The sequence below is a fragment of the Mobula hypostoma genome, assembly GCF_963921235.1.
Source record: "Mobula hypostoma chromosome 10 unlocalized genomic scaffold, sMobHyp1.1 SUPER_10_unloc_1, whole genome shotgun sequence".
NCBI classification, from domain to species: Eukaryota; Metazoa; Chordata; class Chondrichthyes; order Myliobatiformes; family Myliobatidae; genus Mobula; species Mobula hypostoma.
Genome location: NW_026948136.1, coordinates 261805 through 280701, shown reverse-complemented (window position 1 = coordinate 280701; position 18897 = coordinate 261805). Strand labels below are relative to the sequence as shown.

The window sequence follows — 18897 nt, the reverse complement described above, 5'->3', positions numbered from 1 at the left end:
AAGAAATGAAAAAGGATGCTTAAGAAGGATTTCAGGAGGCTAAAAGAAGACATGAGGTTGCTCTAGCCGACAAGTTGAAGGAGAATCCAAAGAGCTTCTACAGATATGTTAAGAGCAAGAGGATATCAAGGGACAAAATTGGTCCTCTGGAAGATCAGAGTGGTAATCTATGTGTGGAGATGGAGGAGATCTTCAACAGATATTTTTGCATCCATATTTACTCAGGAGATGGACACAGAGTCTCCGGAAGTGAGGCAAGGCAGCAGCGAGATTGTGGACCATACAGAGGATGAGATGTTTTCTGTCTTGAGGCAAATTAGGATAAGTAAATCCCCAGGGCCTGACAAGATACTCCCTCAGAGCTGAGTGCAGAAATTGCAGTGGCCCTAGCAGAGATATTTCCAACACCCTTAAGGGTGATTTATACTTGTGTGTCAAATGGACACCGTAGGTACGGCGTAGCCGCAAACCCTACGCAGTGCCTTCGTGGATCCCTACGCCATAGGTACAGCGTAGCGCGAACCCTGCACAGTGCCTTTGTGGATCCCTACGCCATAGGTACGGCGTCGCCGTGAACCCTACGCAGTGCCTTCGTGGATCCCTACGCCATAGGTACGGCATCGCCGTGAACCCTACGCAGTGCCTTCGTGGATCCCTACGCCATAGGTACAGCGTAGCGCGAACCCTACACAGTGCCTTTGTGGATCCCTACGCCATAGGTACAGCGTAGCGCGAACCCTACACAGTGCCTTTGTGGATCCCTATGCCGTAGCCTGATGCGCATCTCTCCCGAAATGTAACTGCGCGTCGCAACAACGCAGACCGCAACAACTGTGATTGGTTCGCTTGGTAGCATCGCATTTCCTCCTACGCTGCAATAGCTTTCCGTTGGCCGACTGAAGGACAGGGAAGGAACTCTGGCTGCAATGCTCTCCATAAAGCTGTCCAGACCTCCGAAATTATGGAGGACACATTTCGCTTTTACAAAAAAAGACGCTCGCTTTAAACTTCTTTACCCCGAGAAAGACTACCATGACCATGCGGCCTTGCGCGGGCTGGTGTGTGCGCATGCGTGACATGCGTGAATTGCAGAGCAACGCAGACACACCAACGCACAAGTATAAATACTACTGCACAGAGTCTTGTCATCTTCAGAAGTTTTCTGATGACTCTGCAATAGTTGGATGCATCAGCAAGGGAGATGCGGCTGAGTACAGGGCTACGGTAGGAAACTTTGTCACATGGTGTGAGCAGAATTATCTGCAGCTTAATGTGAAAAAGACTAAGGAGCTGGTGGTAGACCTGAGAAGACTAAGGTACCGGTGACCCCTGTTTCCATCCAGGGGGTCAGGGTGGACATGGTGGAGGATTACAAATACCTGGGGATACGAATTGACAATAAACTAGACTGGTCAAAGAACACTGAGGCTGTCTACAAGAAGGGTCACAGCCGTCTCTATTTCCTGAGGAGACTGAGGTCCTTTAACATCTGTCGGACGATGCTGAGATGTTCTACGAGTCCGTGGTGGTCAGTGCGATCATGTTTGCTGTTGTGTGCTGGGGCAGCAGGCTGAGGGTAGCAGACACCAACAGAATCAACAAACTCATTCGTAAGGCCAGTGATGTTGTGGAGATGGAACTGGACTCTCTGACGGTGGTGTCTGAAAAGAGGATGCTGTCCAAGTTGCATCCCATCTTGGACAATGTCTCCCATCCACTACATACTGTACTGGTTGGGCACAGGAGTACATTCAGCCAGAGACTCATTCCACCGAGATGCAACACAGAGCGTCATAGGAAGTCATTCCTGCCTGTGGCCATCAAACTTTACAACTCCTCCCTTGGAGGGTCAGACACCCTGAGCCAATAGGCTGGTCCTGGACTTATTTCCTGGCAGAATTTACATATTGCTATTTAATTATTTATGGTTTTATTACTATTTAATTATTTATGGTGCAACTGTAGTGAAAATCAATTTCCCCCGGGATCAATATAGTATGACTATGAAATGTTCACAATGGCGTAGCCCACTTGCATAGGCTACAGCGTAAGCTGGTACAATTAAAGTGTAAATCAGCCTTTAGCTGTGAGTGAGGTGCTGGAGGATTGAAAGATAGCTGATGTCGTTCTATTGTTTGAAAAAAGCTGTACGAATAAGACAAGGAAATTATAGGTCAGTGAGTCTGACATTAGTTGTAGGAAAGTTGTTGGAAGGTATTCTAAGGGACTGGATATATGAGTATTTGGATAGACAGGAACTGGTTAGGAATAGTCAACGTGACTTTGTGTGTGGTAAGTTACTTCTAACCAATCTTGCAGAGCTTTTTGTGGAAGTTACCAGGAAAGGCAGTGGATGTTGTCTACATGGACTTTAAGAAGGCCTTTGACAAGGTCCCACATGCGAGGTTGGTCAAGAGGGTTCAGTCGCTTGGCATTCAAGATGCAGTAGTAAATTGGATTAGACAATAGCTTTGTGGGAGAAACCAGAGATTGGTAGTAAAGTGTTCCCTCTCTGACTGCCTGTGACTAGTGGTGTGCTGTAGGGGTTGGTGCTGGGTCCATGGATGTATGTCATCTAGATTAATGATCTGGATGATAATGTGGTTAACTGGATCAGTAAATATGCAGATGACACCAAGATTAGGGGTGCCGTGCATCGCGAGGAAAAACTATCAAAGCTTGCAGCGGGAACTGGACCAGCTAAATATGGCAGATGGAATTTAGTGCAGAAAAGTGAGAAGTGTTGCCCTTTGGGAGGACCAGTCAGGGTAGGTCACATAGTGAACAGTAGGGCACTGAGGAGTGTGGTAGAACAAGGGGGATCTGGGAATACAGGCCCATAATTCAGAATCAGAATCAGGTTTATTATCACCAGCATGTGACGTGAAATTTGTTAACTAAGCAGCAGTAGTTCAATGCAATACATAATCTAGAAACAGAGAAAAATAATAATAAATTAAAAAAATAAACAAGTAAGTCAATTACATACATTGAATAGATTATTTTTAAATGTGCAAAACAGAATTACTGCATATTTTAAAAAAGCAAGGTAGTGTCCAAAGCTTCAATGTCCATTTAGGAATCGGGTGGCAGAGGGGAAGAAACTATTCCTGAATTGCTGAATGTGTGCCTGATGGTAACAGTGAGAAAAGGGCATGCCCTGGGTGCTGGAGGTCCTTAATAACGGATGCTGCTTTTCTGAGACACTGCTCCCTGAAGATATCCTGGGTACTTTGTAGGCTAGTGCCCAAGATGGAGCCGACTAAATTTACGACCCTCTGCAGCTTCTATCAGTCCTGTGCAGTAGCCCCTCCATACCAGACAGTGATGCAGCCTGTCAGAATGCTCTCCAACATACAACTATAGAAGTTTTTGAGTGTATTTGTTGTCATGCCAAATCGCTTCAAAATCCTAATAAGGTATAGCTGCTGTGTTGCCTTCATTATGACCACATCAATATGTTGGGACCAGGTTAGATCCGCAGAGATCTTGACACCCAGGAACTTGAAACTGCTCATTCTCTCCACTTCTGATCCATCTATGAGGATTGGTATGTGTTCCTTCATCTTACCCTTCCTGAAGTCCACAATCAGCTCTTTCGTCTTACTAACGTTGAGTGCCAGGTTGTTGCCATGGCCCCATTCCACTAGTTGGCATATCTCACTCCTGTACACCCTCGCGTCTCCATCTGAGGTTCTACCAACAGTGGTTGTATCATCAGCAAAGTTGTAGATGGTATTTGAGCAATGTCTAGCCACACAGTCATGTGTATATAGAGAGTAGAGCAGTGGGCTAAGCACACACCCCTGAGGTGTGCTAGTATTGATCGTCAGTGAAGAGGATATGTTATCACCAGTCCACACAGACTGTGGTCTTCTGGTTAGGAATTGGAAGATCCAACTGCAGAGGGAGGTACAGAGGCCCAGGTTCAGCAACGTCTCAATCAGGATTGTGGGAATGATGGTATTAAATGCTGAGCTGTAGTCGATGAACAGCATCCTGACGTAGGTGTTTGTGTTGTCCAGGTGGTCTGAAGCCATGTGGAGAGCCATGGAGATTGTATCTGCCGTTGACCTATTGTGAGATAGGCAAATTGCAGTGGGTCCAGGTTCTTGCTGAGGCAGGAGTTCAGTCTAGTCATAACCAACCTGTCATCACTGTGGATGTGAGTGCTACCGGGCAGTAGTCGTTAAGGCAGCCCACATTATTCTTCTTAGGCACTGGTATAATTGTTGCCTTTTTGAAGCAAGTGGGAACTTCTGCCCACGGCAGTGAGAGGTTGAAAATGTCCTTGAATACTCCCGCTTGAATTCATTGAGAGTGGCATCAGTGATAGGGCAGTTAAGAAAGCGTTTGGCACATTGGTCCTTATAAATCGAAGTACTGAGTACGGGAGATGGGATGTTGTGTTGAAGGTGTACAAGATGTTGGTGAGGCCTCATTTGGAGTACTGTGTGCAGTTTTGGCCACCTCCCTACAGGAAAGATGTGAATGAGTTTGAAAGAGTGCAGAGAAAATTTACGAGGATGTTCCCAGGACTGGAGGACCTGAGTTGTAAGGAACAGTTGAATAGGTTGTGACTTTTTTCCCTAGAACATAGAAGATTGAGGGGAGATTTGATAGAGGTAGGTATACAGAATTTTGAGGGGTATGGGCGGTAAATGCAAGCAAGCTGTTTTCACTGAGGTTCAGTGGGACTACAACTAGAGACCATGGGTGAAGGGTGAAAGGTGAAATGTTTAAGCGGGGAACAACTTCACTCGGAGGGGCTGAGAGTGTGGAACGAGCTGCCAGTGGAAGCAGTTGGATGTGGGATCGTTTTCTACATGTAAGAGAAATCTGGTTAGTTACGTCCATGAGAGGGGTATGGAGAGCTCTGGACCGGGTGCAGGTTGACGGGACTAGGCAGATTAATGTTTCAGCACAGACTAGATGGGCTGAAGGGCCTGTTTCTGTGGTGCAGTGTTCTATAAAGCCCGTCTGTTCTGGCTCCACAGCTCATCAGCAGGCTGGAGGTAAGGGAGGGGGTGCAGCGGTGGGGGGGGGGGTGTCCTCTCATCCAAGCTGATGTACTGACCCTGCGTTTTGCCGGTCTCCCTTGGTGTTTAAGGTAGACCTCTGGAGTGCCGCCAACAACCAGGTGATCGCCGGCTACTACCAGGCCAATGACCAGCTGCGGGACAGGAGGTAAGTGGGGGTGGGGGGGCGGTTTCCTGAGCTCTGGGCGGTGGGGCAGGGGTGGAGAAGCAGCTGCCAGAACACTAAATCCAACGCAGTAATGAAGTAGACCCTTTGGCCAAGTGGGCCATGATACTCATCGAAGCCAATCCCATTTCCCTTTGTTTGACCCGTATCTGTCTAAGCTGGGGTCCACAGACTCCTCCCTCGGTTAATGGTGGGGGCCCATGGCAGGGAAATGGTTGGGAACCCGTGGTATAAACCTTTTCCATTCCTACGCCTGTCCAACGTTTTAAACGTTAACCTTGACTGCTTCCTCTGGCAGCTCATTCCATATATGAGCCACCCTCTGAGTGAAAAAGTTGCCCCTCGGGTCCCCATTATAATGGTCCCCTCCCACCCTAAACCTCTGACCTTTACTTCTTGACACCCCACCCATCCCTGTCTGTGCCCCTCCTGTTTTTATACACCTCTAAGTGGTGGGTAAGTTAATGGAAAGTGTTCTTAGAGATGGTATATATAATTATCTGGATAGACAGGGTCTGATTAGAAACAGTCAACATGGATTTGTGCGTGGAAGGTCATGTTTGACAAATCTTATTGAATTTTTTTTGAAGAGGTTACTAGGAAAATTGATGAGGGTAAAGCAGTGGATGTTGTTTATATGGACTTAAGTAAGGCCTTTGACAAGGTTCCGCACGGAAGGTTAGTTAGGAAGGTTCAATCATTAGGCATTAATATGGAAGTAGTAAAATGGATGAATTCAGCAGTGGCTGGATGGGAGATGCCAGAGAGTCGTGGTGGATAACTGTTTGTCAGATTGGAGGCCAGTGCGTAGCGGTGTGCTTCAGGGATCTGTACTGGGTCCAGTGTTGTTTGTCATATATATTAATGATCTGGATGATGGGGTGGTAAATTGGATTAGTAAGTACGCAGATGATACTAAGATAGGTGGCGTTGTGGTTTTCAAAGCCTGCAGAGAGATTTAGGCCAGTTAGAAGAGTGGGCTGAAAGATGGCAGATTGAGTTTAATACTGATAAATGTGAGGTGCTACATTTTGGTAGGACTAATCAAAATTGGACATACATGGTAAATGGTAGGGCATTGAAGAATGCTGTAGAACAGAGGGATCTCGGAATAATGGTGCATAGTTCCCTGAAGGTGGAATCTCACGTGGATAGGGTGGTGAAGAAAGCTTTTGGTATGCTGACCTTTATAAATCAGAGCATTGAGTATAGGAGTTGGGATGTAATTTTGAGATTGTACAAGGCACTGGTGAGGCCAAATTTGGAGAATTGTGTACAGTTGTGGTCACCGAATTATAGGAAAGATGTCAACAAAATAGAGTACAGAAAAGATTTACTAGAATGTTACCTGGGTTTCATCACCCAAGTTACAGAGAAAGGTTGAACAAGTTGGGTCTTTATTGTTTGGAACGTAGAAGGTTGAGGGGGGACTTGATAGAGGTGTTTAAAATTTGGAGGGGGATTGATAGAGTTGACGTGAATAGGCTTTTTCCATTGAGAGTGGGGGAGATTCAAACAAGAGGACATGAGTTGAGAGTTAAAGGGCAAGAGTTTAGGGGTAACATGAGGGGGAACTTCTTTACTCAGAGAGTGGTAGCTGTGTGGAACGAGCTTCCAGCAGAAGTGGTTGAGGCAGGTTCGATGTTGTCGTTTAAAGTTAAATTGGATAGATATATGGACAGGAAAGGAATGGAGGGTTATGGGCTGAGTGCAGGTCAGTGGGACTAGGTGAGAGTAAGAGTTCGGCATGGACTAGAAGGGCCGAGATGGCCTGTTTCCGCGCTGTGGTTGTTATATGTTATATGGTTATATCACTCTTCACCCTACACTCCAGTCCCAACCTGCTTGATCTCTCTCCGTAACTCAGCCCCTCGATTCCTGGCAGCATCTTCATAAACCTCCGCTGCACTGCTTGGAGTGGCCATTTGGCCCATCAAATTTCCTGCTGTCCCATCCACTTCTGGTGATTCCCATGCACAGACTCTCTGTTGGCCCTTCTCCTCCCCTCGTCCACAGCACCAGGAACAATTCATACCGGCCGATGAACCATGTGCCAGATAGCGCAGAAACAGGCCCTTCGGCCCATCTGTATTCTCTGCTAGTGCCGGCTGCCCACGTTCACCCCATGATGCTCCAGGCCCTTCCCCTCCACGTACCTATCCAAACACCTCTTAAATGTTGTGATTGTACCCACCTTGACCACTTCCTCTGGCTGCTTGTTCCAGGTGCTCACTAAGCTCTGTGTAAAGACGTCATCTCTTTTCTTGCAGCTGTGCCCTTGAACTTTGGTTCCCCCCCCCCCGGAAAGAGACAATGACCGTCACCGTATTCGTGCCCCCTCGTGATTTACTGAACTCCGATAACTGTGGGTTGTTTGGGAATCCCTGTGGGCCCCCCTGTGAAGAAGTGCATTGGTGGGAAGTGTGGGGTGGGAGCTCCCGTGTTGAGTATGCCTGTCCCTAGAATATCCTCAGCCCTTGCGAAGGAGGATGAGAGGTGACCTTATTGAAAGCGTGAGATCCTGGGGTGTTGTGGCTCAGTGGGAGAGACACTGAGAGGGTGTTTTCCCCGAATGGGAATCCAGAACCAGGGTTGGAGGTGGGGGGGAGGGGGGTCATACGATTTAGGATGAGATTCTTCCTTCCTTTCTTTCTTTAATTTTTTTATTGATTTTCAAGTTCAAAAACATAGTAACAATAATAATACAAAGAGATTGGAATTACATTATTTGCATATGTCTATTATCAATAAAACTATGGATAATACAAGTATACCAGGCCTCCCAAACTCTAGAATATAGTTAATCATGATAAAAGGAGGATGAGATCCACCCATTTAAGGCTGAGCTGGGGAGGAATTTTCTCCCTTCTCTGCCTTTTCCCCTCTGTTTCAGCCTCTCCGTTGATCTGTCTCCCTCTCCCCTCTCGCGCTCACTTTTCAACTCTCTCTCTCTGCCCTCTCCCCCTCTCCCTTTTGGTCTTCTCGCCCGTATTCCACCCCTCCCCCACCCCACCACCCTCCTTGGGCTCCGCTCTACACATCTGGACCAAATCCAAACCCAGTCGCTACCAGAGTATGCCTGTGGCTGGACACCGCCAGTGCCCGGGGTGCGATCGGGGGGGAGGGGTGAAAGTGGCCCTCAGGGGTCCCGGTTACTGCCGAGGTTAAAGGTCAGTCACGGCATCGGCGAATGGGCAAGCAAGAGTGCAGGGGCTGAGCGGCCTCCTTGGCATAGTCCTGCACTGAAGCACGTTGGTGACCATGGGGTTCTTTAGGAACAATCCAGTTATTCTGTAGTCTGCCTGATTTGCTGAGTTTCTCTGGCATTTTGTGTGTGTAGCTCAAGATTTCAAACATCTGCAGAATCTCTTGTGTTTATTAGCTGGAATTTTTTTTTTGATTTTAAATTATTTTTTGGGATTTGTACCCATGTTTGTGGATTTCTGGCCTGGTATATTATGCATTCCCTCATCACTGTCAAAGAGAAGGACGCTTACACTCCAGGTCAGGAAGAACAGGCAAAGTAAGAGGAGGTTGTGGGAGAAGAGGACTTTATGAAGTTTTAGTCAGGTGGTTAGGGAGAGGTGATTCCATTTCTGTGGGAGTCCACTCAATACAGCATAGGCAATACAAATGCCCACCGCTGTCTGCGAGGAGTTTGTACGTTCTCCCCGCGACCGCGTGGGTTTCCTCCCACAGTCCAAAAACGTTGTCGTCGTGGCTACCCCTCGAGGTCGAGGATGATGGTCTTCGTTCTGAAGAAGTGGCCCACAGAGCGAAGACGCCTGTGCGTGTATTTGTTTAACATGTACTTGATGTTGCACTCCAAGAAGCACACGACACTTCACAAATCAACCAGCTGATTCCAATGGCATGGAAACCATGACGATTGGAGCTGATGGATTTGTTGCAGGCTTCATCCGCCTTCACAGCCGTTGAGTTCGAAGTAACTTCGTCCGCCTGTTCCACCGTTGAGGTCTTGTTTGGATTGTTCTTTGTCAGGGACCTCACCCTCGACCTTAACGCCATGGGTGACCCTACCAGGAGCACAGCTCCAGACGGCATCGCTCTGGGGATCACAGGACCACACAAGCTTCTCCACCATGACAAGGTGACGATCCATGGAGAAGTCCGAAGACGTACCAGCTTGTAGATTAATTAATCCTGTGCTTAGGCTAGGAGTAAATCGGGGGATTGCTGGGTGGCCTACCCCACGCTGATTCTCAGTAAGTAAATTTCCTGCAGATGCGGAGAGTCTGAAGTAAAAACTGGCAGTGTTGGGAACGTCAAGCGTACAGGAAGGAGGTAGGAGCTCAGTAACTTGTTGTTGTGACAACAACCTTTCCCTCGATGTCAACACACCAAAAGAACCGGTCATGAAGTTCAGGCAGGGGGGCAGTGCACATGCTCCTGTTTAAATCAGCGCGGCTGAGTTCAAGTTCCGAGCTGTGAACATCACTTGCAGCCTGACCTGGTCTGACCTTGCAGACGCCGTCATTGAGAAACCTCACCAGTACCTCCACTTCCTCAGGGCGCTAAAGAAACCTCACCAGTACCTCCACTTCCTCGGGGCGCTAAAGAAACCTCACCAGTACCTCCACTTCCTCGGGGCGCTAAAGAAACCTCACCAGTACCTCCACTTCCTCGGGGCGCTAAAGAAACCTCACCAGTACCTCCACTTCCTCGGGGCGCTAAAGAAACCTCACCAGTACCTCCACTTCCTCAGGGCGCTAAAGACTCCTCACCATTACCTCCACTTCCTCGGGGCGCTAAAGACTCCTCACCAGTACCTCCACTTCCTCGGGGCGCTAAAGAAACCTCACCAGTACCTCCACTTCCTCAGGGCGCTAAAGACTCCTCACCAGTACCTCCACTTCCTCGGGGCGCTGAAGACTCCTCACCAGTACCTCCACTTCCTCGGGGCGCTAAAGAAACCTCACCAGTACTTCCACTTCCTCAGGGCGCTAAAGACTCCTCACCAGTACCTCCACTTCCTCGGGGCGCTGAAGAAACCTCACCAGTACCTCCACTTCCTCGGGGCGCTAAAGAAACCTCACCAGTACCTCCATTTCCTCGGGGCGCTGAAGACACCTCACCAGTACCTCCACTTCCTCGGGGTGCTAAAGACACCTCACCAGTACCTCCACTTCCTCGGGGCGCTAAAGACACCTCACCAGTACCTCCACTTCCTCGGGGCACTAAAGAAACCTCACCAGTACCTCCACTTCCTCGGGGCGCTAAAGACTCCTCACCAGTACCTCCACTTCCTCGGGGCGCTAAAGACTCCTCACCAGTACCTCCACTTCCTCGGGGCGCTGAAGACACCTCACCAGTACCTCCACCTCCTCGGGGCGCTAAAGAAACCTCACCAGTACCTCCACTTCCTCGGGGCGCTAAAGACTCCTCACCAGTACCTCCACTTCCTCGGGGCGCTAAAGACTCCTCACCAGTACCTCCACTTCCTCGGGGCGCTAAAGACACCTCGCCAGTACCTCCACTTCCTCGGGGCGCTAAAGACACCTCACCAGTACCTCCACTTCCTCGGGGCGCTAAAGACTCCTCACCAGTACCTCCACTTCCTCGGGGCGCTAAAGAAACCTCACCAGTACCTCCACTTCCTCGGGGTGCTAAAGACTCCTCACCAGTACCTCCACTTCCTCGGGGCGCTAAAGACTCCTCACCAATACCTCCACTTCCTCGGGGCGCTAAAGAAACCTCACCAGTACCTCCACTTCCTCGGGGCGCTGAAGAAACCTCACCAGTACCTCCACTTCCTCGGGGCGCTGAAGACACCTCACCAGTACCTCCACTTCCTCGGGGCGCTAAAGACTCCTCACCAGTACCTCCACTTCCTCGGGGCGCTAAAGACTCCTCACCAGTACCTCCACTTCCTCGGGGTGCTAAAGACTCCTCACCAGTACCTCCACTTCCTCGGGGCGCTGAAGACACCTCACCAGTACCTCCACTTCCTCGGGGCGCTAAAGAAACCTCACCAGTACCTCCACTTCCTCGGGGCGCTAAAGACTCCTCACCAGTACCTCCACTTCCTCGGGGCGCTAAAGACACCTCACCAGTACCTCCACTTCCTCGGGGCGCTAAAGACACCTCACCAGTACCTCCACTTCCTCGGGGCGCTAAAGACACCTCACCAGTACCTCCACTTCCTCGGGGCGCTAAAGAAACCTCACCAGTACCTCCACTTCCTCGGGGCGCTAAAGAAACCTCACCAGTACCTCCACTTCCTCGGGGCGCTAAAGACACCTCACCAGTACCTCCACTTCCTCGGGGCGCTAAAGAAACCTCACCAGTACCTCCACTTCCTCGGGGCGCTAAAGACTCCTCACCAGTACCTCCACTTCCTCGGGGCGCTAAAGACTCCTCACCAGTACCTCCACTTCCTCGGGGCGCTAAAGAAACCTCACCAGTACCTCCACTTCCTCGGGGCGCTGAAGACACCTCACCAGTACCTCCACTTCCTCGGGGCGCTAAAGACTCCTCACCAGTACCTCCACTTCCTCGGGGCGCTAAAGACTCCTCACCAGTACCTCCACTTCCTCGGGGCGCTAAAGACTCCTCACCAGTACCTCCACTTCCTCGGGGCGCTAAAGAAACCTCACCAGTACCTCCACTTCCTCGGGGCGCTAAAGACTCCTCACCAGTACCTCCACTTCCTCAGGGCGCTAAAGACACCTCACCAGTACCTCCACTTCCTCGGGGCACTGAAGACTCCTCACCAGTACCTCCACTTCCTCGGGGCGCTAAAGACACCTCACCAGTACCTCCACTTCCTCGGGGCACTGAAGACACCTCACCAGTACCTCCACTTCCTCGGGGCGCTAAAGAAACCTCACCAGTACCTCCACTTCCTCGGGGCGCTAAAGAAACCTCACCAGTACCTCCACTTCCTCGGGGCGCTAAAGACACCTCGCCAGTACCTCCACTTCCTCGGGGCGCTAAAGAAACCTCACCAGTACCTCCACTTCCTCGGGGCGCTAAAGACTCCTCACCAGTACCTCCACTTCCTCGGGGCGCGAAAGACACCTCGCCAGTACCTCCACTTCCTCGGGGCGCTAAAGCAACCTCACCAGTACCATCACTTCCTCGGGGCGCGAAAGACTCCTCACCAGTACCTCCACTTCCTCGGGGCGCTAAAGACTCCTCACCAGTACCTCCACCTCCTCGGGGCGCTAAAGACTCCTCACCAGTACCTCCACTTCCTCGGGGCGCTAAAGACACCTCACCAGTAGCTCCACTTCCTCGGGGCGCTGAAGAAACCTCACCAGTACCTCCACTTCCTCGGGGCGCTAAAGACTCCTCACCAGTACCTCCACTTCCTCGGGGCGCTAAAGACACCTCGCCAGTACCTCCACTTCCTCGGGGCGCTAAAGACACCTCGCCAGTACCTCCACTTCCTCGGGGCGCTAAAGCAACCTCACCAGTACCTCCACTTCCTCGGGGCGCTAAAGACTCCTCACCAGTACCTCCACTTCCTCGGGGTGCTAAAGACACCTCGCCAGTACCTCCACTTCCTCGGGGCGCTAAAGACACCTCGCCAGTACCTCCACTTCCTCGGGGCGCTAAAGACTCCTCACCAGTACCTCCACTTCCTCGGGGCGCTAAAGAAACCTCACCAGTACCTCCACTTCCTCGGGGCGCTAAAGAAACCTCACCAGTACCTCCACTTCCTCGGGGCGCTAAAGAAACCTCACCAGTACCTCCACTTCCTCGGGGCGCTAAAGAAACCTCACCAGTACCATCACTTCCTCGGGGCGCGAAAGACTCCTCACCAGTACCTCCACTTCCTCGGGGCGCTAAAGACTCCTCACCAGTACCTCCACTTCCTCGGGGTGCTAAAGACACCTCACCAGTACCTCCACTTCCTCGGGGCGCTAAAGAAACCTCACCAGTACCTCCACTTCCTCGGGGCGCTAAAGAAACCTCACCAGTACCTCCACTTCCTCGGGGCGCTAAAGAAACCTCACCAGTACCTCCACTTCCTCGGGGCGCTAAAGACTCCTCACCAGTACCTCCACTTCCTCGGGGCGCTAAAGAAACCTCACCAGTACCTCCACTTCCTCGGGGCGCTAAAGAAACCTCACCAGTACCTCCACTTCCTCGGGGCGCTAAAGACTCCTCACCAGTACCTCCACTTCCTCGGGGCGCTAAAGACTCCTCACCAGTACCTCCACTTCCTCGGGGTGCTAAAGACACCTCACCAGTACCTCCACTTCCTCGGGGCGCTAAAGACTCCTCACCAGTACCTCCACTTCCTCGGGGTGCTAAAGAAACCTCACCAGTACCATCACTTCCTCGGGGCGCTAAAGACTCCTCACCAGTACCTCCACTTCCTCGGGGCGCTAAAGACTCCTCACCAGTACCTCCACTTCCTCGGGGCGCTAAAGACACCTCACCAGTACCTCCACTTCCTCGGGGCGCTAAAGAAACCTCACCAGTACCATCACTTCCTCGGGGCGCTAAAGAAACCTCACCAGTACCATCACTTCCTCGGGGCGCTAAAGAAACCTCACCAGTACCTCCACTTCCTCGGGGCGCTGAAGACTCCTCACCAGTACCTCCACTTCCTCGGGGCGCTAAAGAAACCTCACCAGTACCTCCACTTCCTCGGGGCACTAAAGAAACCTCACCAGTACCTCCACTTCCTCGGGGCGCTAAAGACTCCTCACCAGTACCTCCACTTCCTCGGGGCGCTAAAGACTCCTCACCAGTACCTCCACTTCCTCGGGGCGCTAAAGACACCTCACCAGTACCTCCACTTCCTCGGGGCGCTAAAGACTCCTCACCAGTACCTCCACTTCCTCGGGGCGCTAAAGACTCCTCACCAGTACCTCCACTTCCTCGGGGTGCTAAAGAAACCTCACCAGTACCTCCACTTCCTCGGGGCGCTAAAGACTCCTCACCAGTACCTCCACTTCCTCGGGGCGCTAAAGACTCCTCACCAGTACCTCCACTTCCTCGGGGCGCTGAAGACTCCTCACCAGTACCTCCACTTCCTCGGGGCGCTAAAGAAACCTCACCAGTACCTCCACTTCCTCGGGGCGCTAAAGAAACCTCACCAGTACCTCCACTTCCTCGGGGCGCTGAAGACTCCTCACCAGTACCTCCACTTCCTCGGGGCGCTGAAGACACCTCACCAGTACCTCCACTTCCTCGGGGCGCTAAAGAAACCTCACCAGTACCTCCACTTCCTCGGGGCACTAAAGAAACCTCACCAGTACCTCCACTTCCTCGGGGCGCTAAAGACTCCTCACCAGTACCTCCACTTCCTCGGGGCGCTAAAGACTCCTCACCAGTACCTCCACTTCCTCGGGGCGCTAAAGAAACCTCACCAGTACCTCCACTTCCTCGGGGCGCTAAAGACTCCTCACCAGTACCTCCACTTCCTCGGGGCGCTAAAGACTCCTCACCAGTACCTCCACTTCCTCGGGGTGCTAAAGACTCCTCACCAGTACCTCCACTTCCTCGGGGCGCTAAAGAAACCTCACCAGTACCATCACTTCCTCGGGGCACTAAAGAAACCTCACCAGTACCTCCACTTCCTCGGTGCGCTGAAGACTCCTCACCAGTACCTCCACTTCCTCGGGGCGCTAAAGAAACCTCACCAGTACCTCCACTTCCTCGGGGCGCTAAAGAAACCTCACCAGTACCTCCACTTCCTCGGGGCGCTAAAGAAACCTCACCAGTACCTCCACTTCCTCGGGGCGCTAAAGAAACCTCACCAGTACCTCCACTTCCTCGGGGCGCTAAAGACTCCTCACCAGTACCTCCACTTCCTCGGGACGCTGAAGAAACCTCACCAGTACCTCCACTTCCTCGGGGCGCTAAAGACTCCTCACCAGTACCTCCACTTCCTCGGGGCGCTAAAGACTCCTCACCAGTACCTCCACTTCCTCGGGGCGCTAAAGAAACCTCACCAGTACCTCCACTTCCTCGGGGCGCTAAAGACTCCTCACCAGTACCTCCACTTCCTCGGGGCGCTAAAGACTCCTCACCAGTACCTCCACTTCCTCGGGGCGCTAAAGACTCCTCACCAGTACCTCCACTTCCTCGGGGCGCTAAAGACACCTCACCAGTACCATCACTTCCTCGGGGCGCTAAAGAAACCTCACCAGTACCTCCACTTCCTCGGGGCGCTAAAGACTCCTCACCAGTACCTCCACTTCCTCGGGGCGCTGAAGACTCCTCACCAGTACCTCCACTTCCTCGGGGCGCTAAAGACTCCTCACCAGTACCTCCACTTCCTCGGGGCGCTAAAGACACCTCGCCAGTACCTCCACTTCCTCGGGGCGCTAAAGAAACCTCACCAGTACCTCCACTTCCTCGGGGCGCTAAAGACTCCTCACCAGTACCTCCACTTCCTCGGGGCGCTAAAGACTCCTCACCAGTACCTCCACTTCCTCGGGGCGCTAAAGACTCCTCACCAGTACCTCCACTTCCTCGGGGCGCTAAAGACTCCTCACCAGTACCTCCACTTCCTCGGGGCGCTGAAGACTCCTCACCAGTACCTCCACTTCCTCGGGGCGCTAAAGACTCCTCACCAGTACCTCCACTTCCTCGGGGCGCTAAAGCCAGTACCTCCACTTCCTCGGGGCGCTAAAGACCTCACCAGTACCTCCACTTCCTCGGGGCGCTAAAGACCCTCCCAGTACCTCCACTTCCTCGGGGCGCTAAAGAACCTCCCAGTACCTCCACTTCCTCGGGGCGCTAAAGACTCCTCACCAGTACCTCCACTTCCTCGGGGCGCTAAAGACTCCTCACCAGTACCTCCACTTCCTCGGGGCGCTAAAGACACCTCGCCAGTACCTCCACTTCCTCGGGGCGCTAAAGACTCCTCACCAGTACCTCCACTTCCTCGGGGCGCTAAAGACACCTCGCCAGTACCTCCACTTCCTCGGGGCGCTAAAGACTCTTCACCAGTACCTCCACTTCCTCGGGGCGCTAAAGACTCCTCACCAGTACCTCCACTTCCTCGGGGCGCTAAAGAAACCTCACCAGTACCTCCACTTCCTCGGGGCGCTAAAGACTCCTCACCAGTACCTCCACTTCCTCGGGGCGCTAAAGACTCCTCACCAGTACCTCCACTTCCTCGGGGCGCTAAAGAAACCTCACCAGTCCTCCACTTCCTCGGGGCGCTAAAGAAACCTCACCAGTACCTCCACTTCCTCGGGGCGCTAAAGACTCCTCACCAGTACCTCCACTTCCTCGGGGCGCTAAAGAAACCTCACCAGTACCTCCACTTCCTCGGGGCGCTGAAGAAACCTCACCAGTACCTCCACTTCCTCGGGCGTAAAGACTCCTCACCAGTACCTCCACTTCCTCGGGGCGCTAAAGAAACCTCACCAGTACCTCCACTTCCTCGGGGCGTAAAGAAACCTCACCAGTACCTCCACTTCCTCGGGGCGCTAAAGAAACCTCACCAGTACCTCCACTTCCTCGGGGCGCTAAAGAAACCTCACCAGTACCTCCACTTCCTCGGGGCGCTAAAGAAACCTCACCATTACCTCCACTTCCTCGGGGTGCTAAAGAAACCTCACCAGTACCTCCACTTCCTCGGGGCGCTGAAGAAACCTCACCAGTACCTCCACCTCCTCGGGGCGCTAAAGACTCCTCACCAGTACCTCCACTTCCTCGGGGCGCGAAAGACACCTCACCAGTACCTCCACTTCCTCGGGGCGCTAAAGACTCCTCACCAGTACCTCCACTTCCTCGGGGCGCTAAAGACTCCTCACCAGTACCTCCACTTCCTCAGGGCGCTAAAGAAACCTCACCAGTACCTCCACTTCCTCGGGGTGCTAAAGAAACCTCACCAGTACCTCCACTTCCTCGGGGCGCTGAAGAAACCTCACCAGTACCTCCACTTCCTCGGGGCGCTAAAGACACCTCACCAGTACCTCCACTTCCTCGGGGCGCTAAAGACTCCTCACCAGTACCTCCACTTCCTCGGGGCGCTAAAGAAACCTCACCAGTACCTCCACTTCCTCGGGGCGCTAAAGACACCTCGCCAGTACCTCCACTTCCTCGGGGCGCTAAAGAAACCTCACCAGTACCTCCACTTCCTCGGGGCGCTAAAGAAACCTCACCAGTACCTCCACTTCCTCGGGGCGCTGAAGAAACCTCACCAGTACCTCCACTTCCTCGGGACGCTGAAGAAACCTCACCAGTACCTCCACTTCCTCGGGGCGCTAAAGACTCCTCACCAGTACCTCCACTTCCTCGGGGCGCTAAAGACTCCTCACCAGTACCTCCACTTCCTCGGGGCGCTAAAGAAACCTCACCAGTACCTCCACTTCCTCGGGGCGCTAAAGACTCCTCACCAGTACCTCCACTTCCTCGGGGCGCTAAAGACTCCTCACCAGTACCTCCACTTCCTCGGGGCGCTAAAGACTCCTCACCAGTACCTCCACTTCCTCGGGGCGCTAAAGACACCTCACCAGTACCATCACTTCCTCGGGGCGCTAAAGAAACCTCACCAGTACCTCCACTTCCTCGGGGCGCTAAAGACTCCTCACCAGTACCTCCACTTCCTCGGGGCGCTGAAGACTCCTCACCAGTACCTCCACTTCCTCGGGGCGCTAAAGACTCCTCACCAGTACCTCCACTTCCTCGGGGCGCTAAAGACACCTCACCAGTACCTCCACTTCCTCGGGGCGCTAAAGAAACCTCACCAGTACCTCCACTTCCTCGGGGCGCTAAAGACTCCTCACCAGTACCTCCACTTCCTCGGGGCGCTAAAGACACCTCGCCAGTACCTCCACTTCCTCGGGGCGCTAAAGACACCTCACCAGTACCTCCACTTCCTCGGGGCGCTAAAGACTCCTCACCAGTACCTCCACTTCCTCGGGGCGCTAAAGAAACCTCACCAGTACCTCCACTTCCTCGGGGCGCTAAAGAAACCTCACCAGTACCTCCACTTCCTCGGGGCGCTAAAGACACCTCACCAGTACCTCCACTTCCTCGGGGCGCTAAAGACACCTCACCAGTACCTCCACTTCCTCGGGGCGCTAAAGACTCCTCACCAGTACCTCCACTTCCTCGGGGCGCTAAAGACACCTCACCAGTACCTCCACTTCCTCGGGGCGCTAAAGAAACCTCACCAGTACCTCCACTTCCTCGGGGCGCTAAAGAAACCTCACCAGTACCTCCACTTCCTCGGGGCGCTAAAGACACCTCACCAGTACCTCCACTTCCTCGGGGCGCTAAAGAAACCTCACCAGTACCTCCACTTCCTCGGGGCGCTAAAGACTCCTCACCAGTACCTCCACTTCCTCGGGGCGCTAAAGACTCCTCACCAGTACCTCCACTTCCTCGGGGCGCTAAAGACACCTCACCAGTACCTCCACTTCCTCGGGGCGCTAAAGACACCTCACCAGTACCTCCACTTCCTCGGGGCGCTAAAGACACCTCACCAGTACCTCCACTTCCTCGGGGCGCTAAAGACTCCTCACCAGTACCTCCACTTCCTCGGGGCGCTAAAGACTCCTCACCAGTACCTCCACTTCCTCGGGGCGCTAAAGACTCCTCACCAGTACCTCCACTTCCTCGGGGCGCTAAAGACTCCTCACCAGTACCTCCACTTCCTCGGGGCGCTAAAGACACCTCACCAGTACCTCCACTTCCTCGGGGCGCTGAAGACACCTCACCAGTACCTCCACTTCCTCGGGGCGCTAAAGAAAC

At 52.7% G+C, this 18897-nt stretch overlaps 1 protein-coding gene across 2 annotated transcripts in view; it reads left to right on the top strand.

Annotated features, from left to right (window-relative positions):
- The window catches only part of LOC134341233 (ER membrane protein complex subunit 9-like), a 54455-nt gene that overhangs the window by 11648 nt on the left and 23910 nt on the right, over window positions 1–18897 (top strand). For both annotated transcript variants that reach the window (XM_063039080.1, XM_063039081.1), the window contains exon 3: window positions 5111–5187. In XM_063039080.1, coding sequence (XP_062895150.1) covers window positions 5111–5187 — 77 coding nt within the window. The remainder of the gene's footprint in view (window positions 1–5110; window positions 5188–18897) is intronic.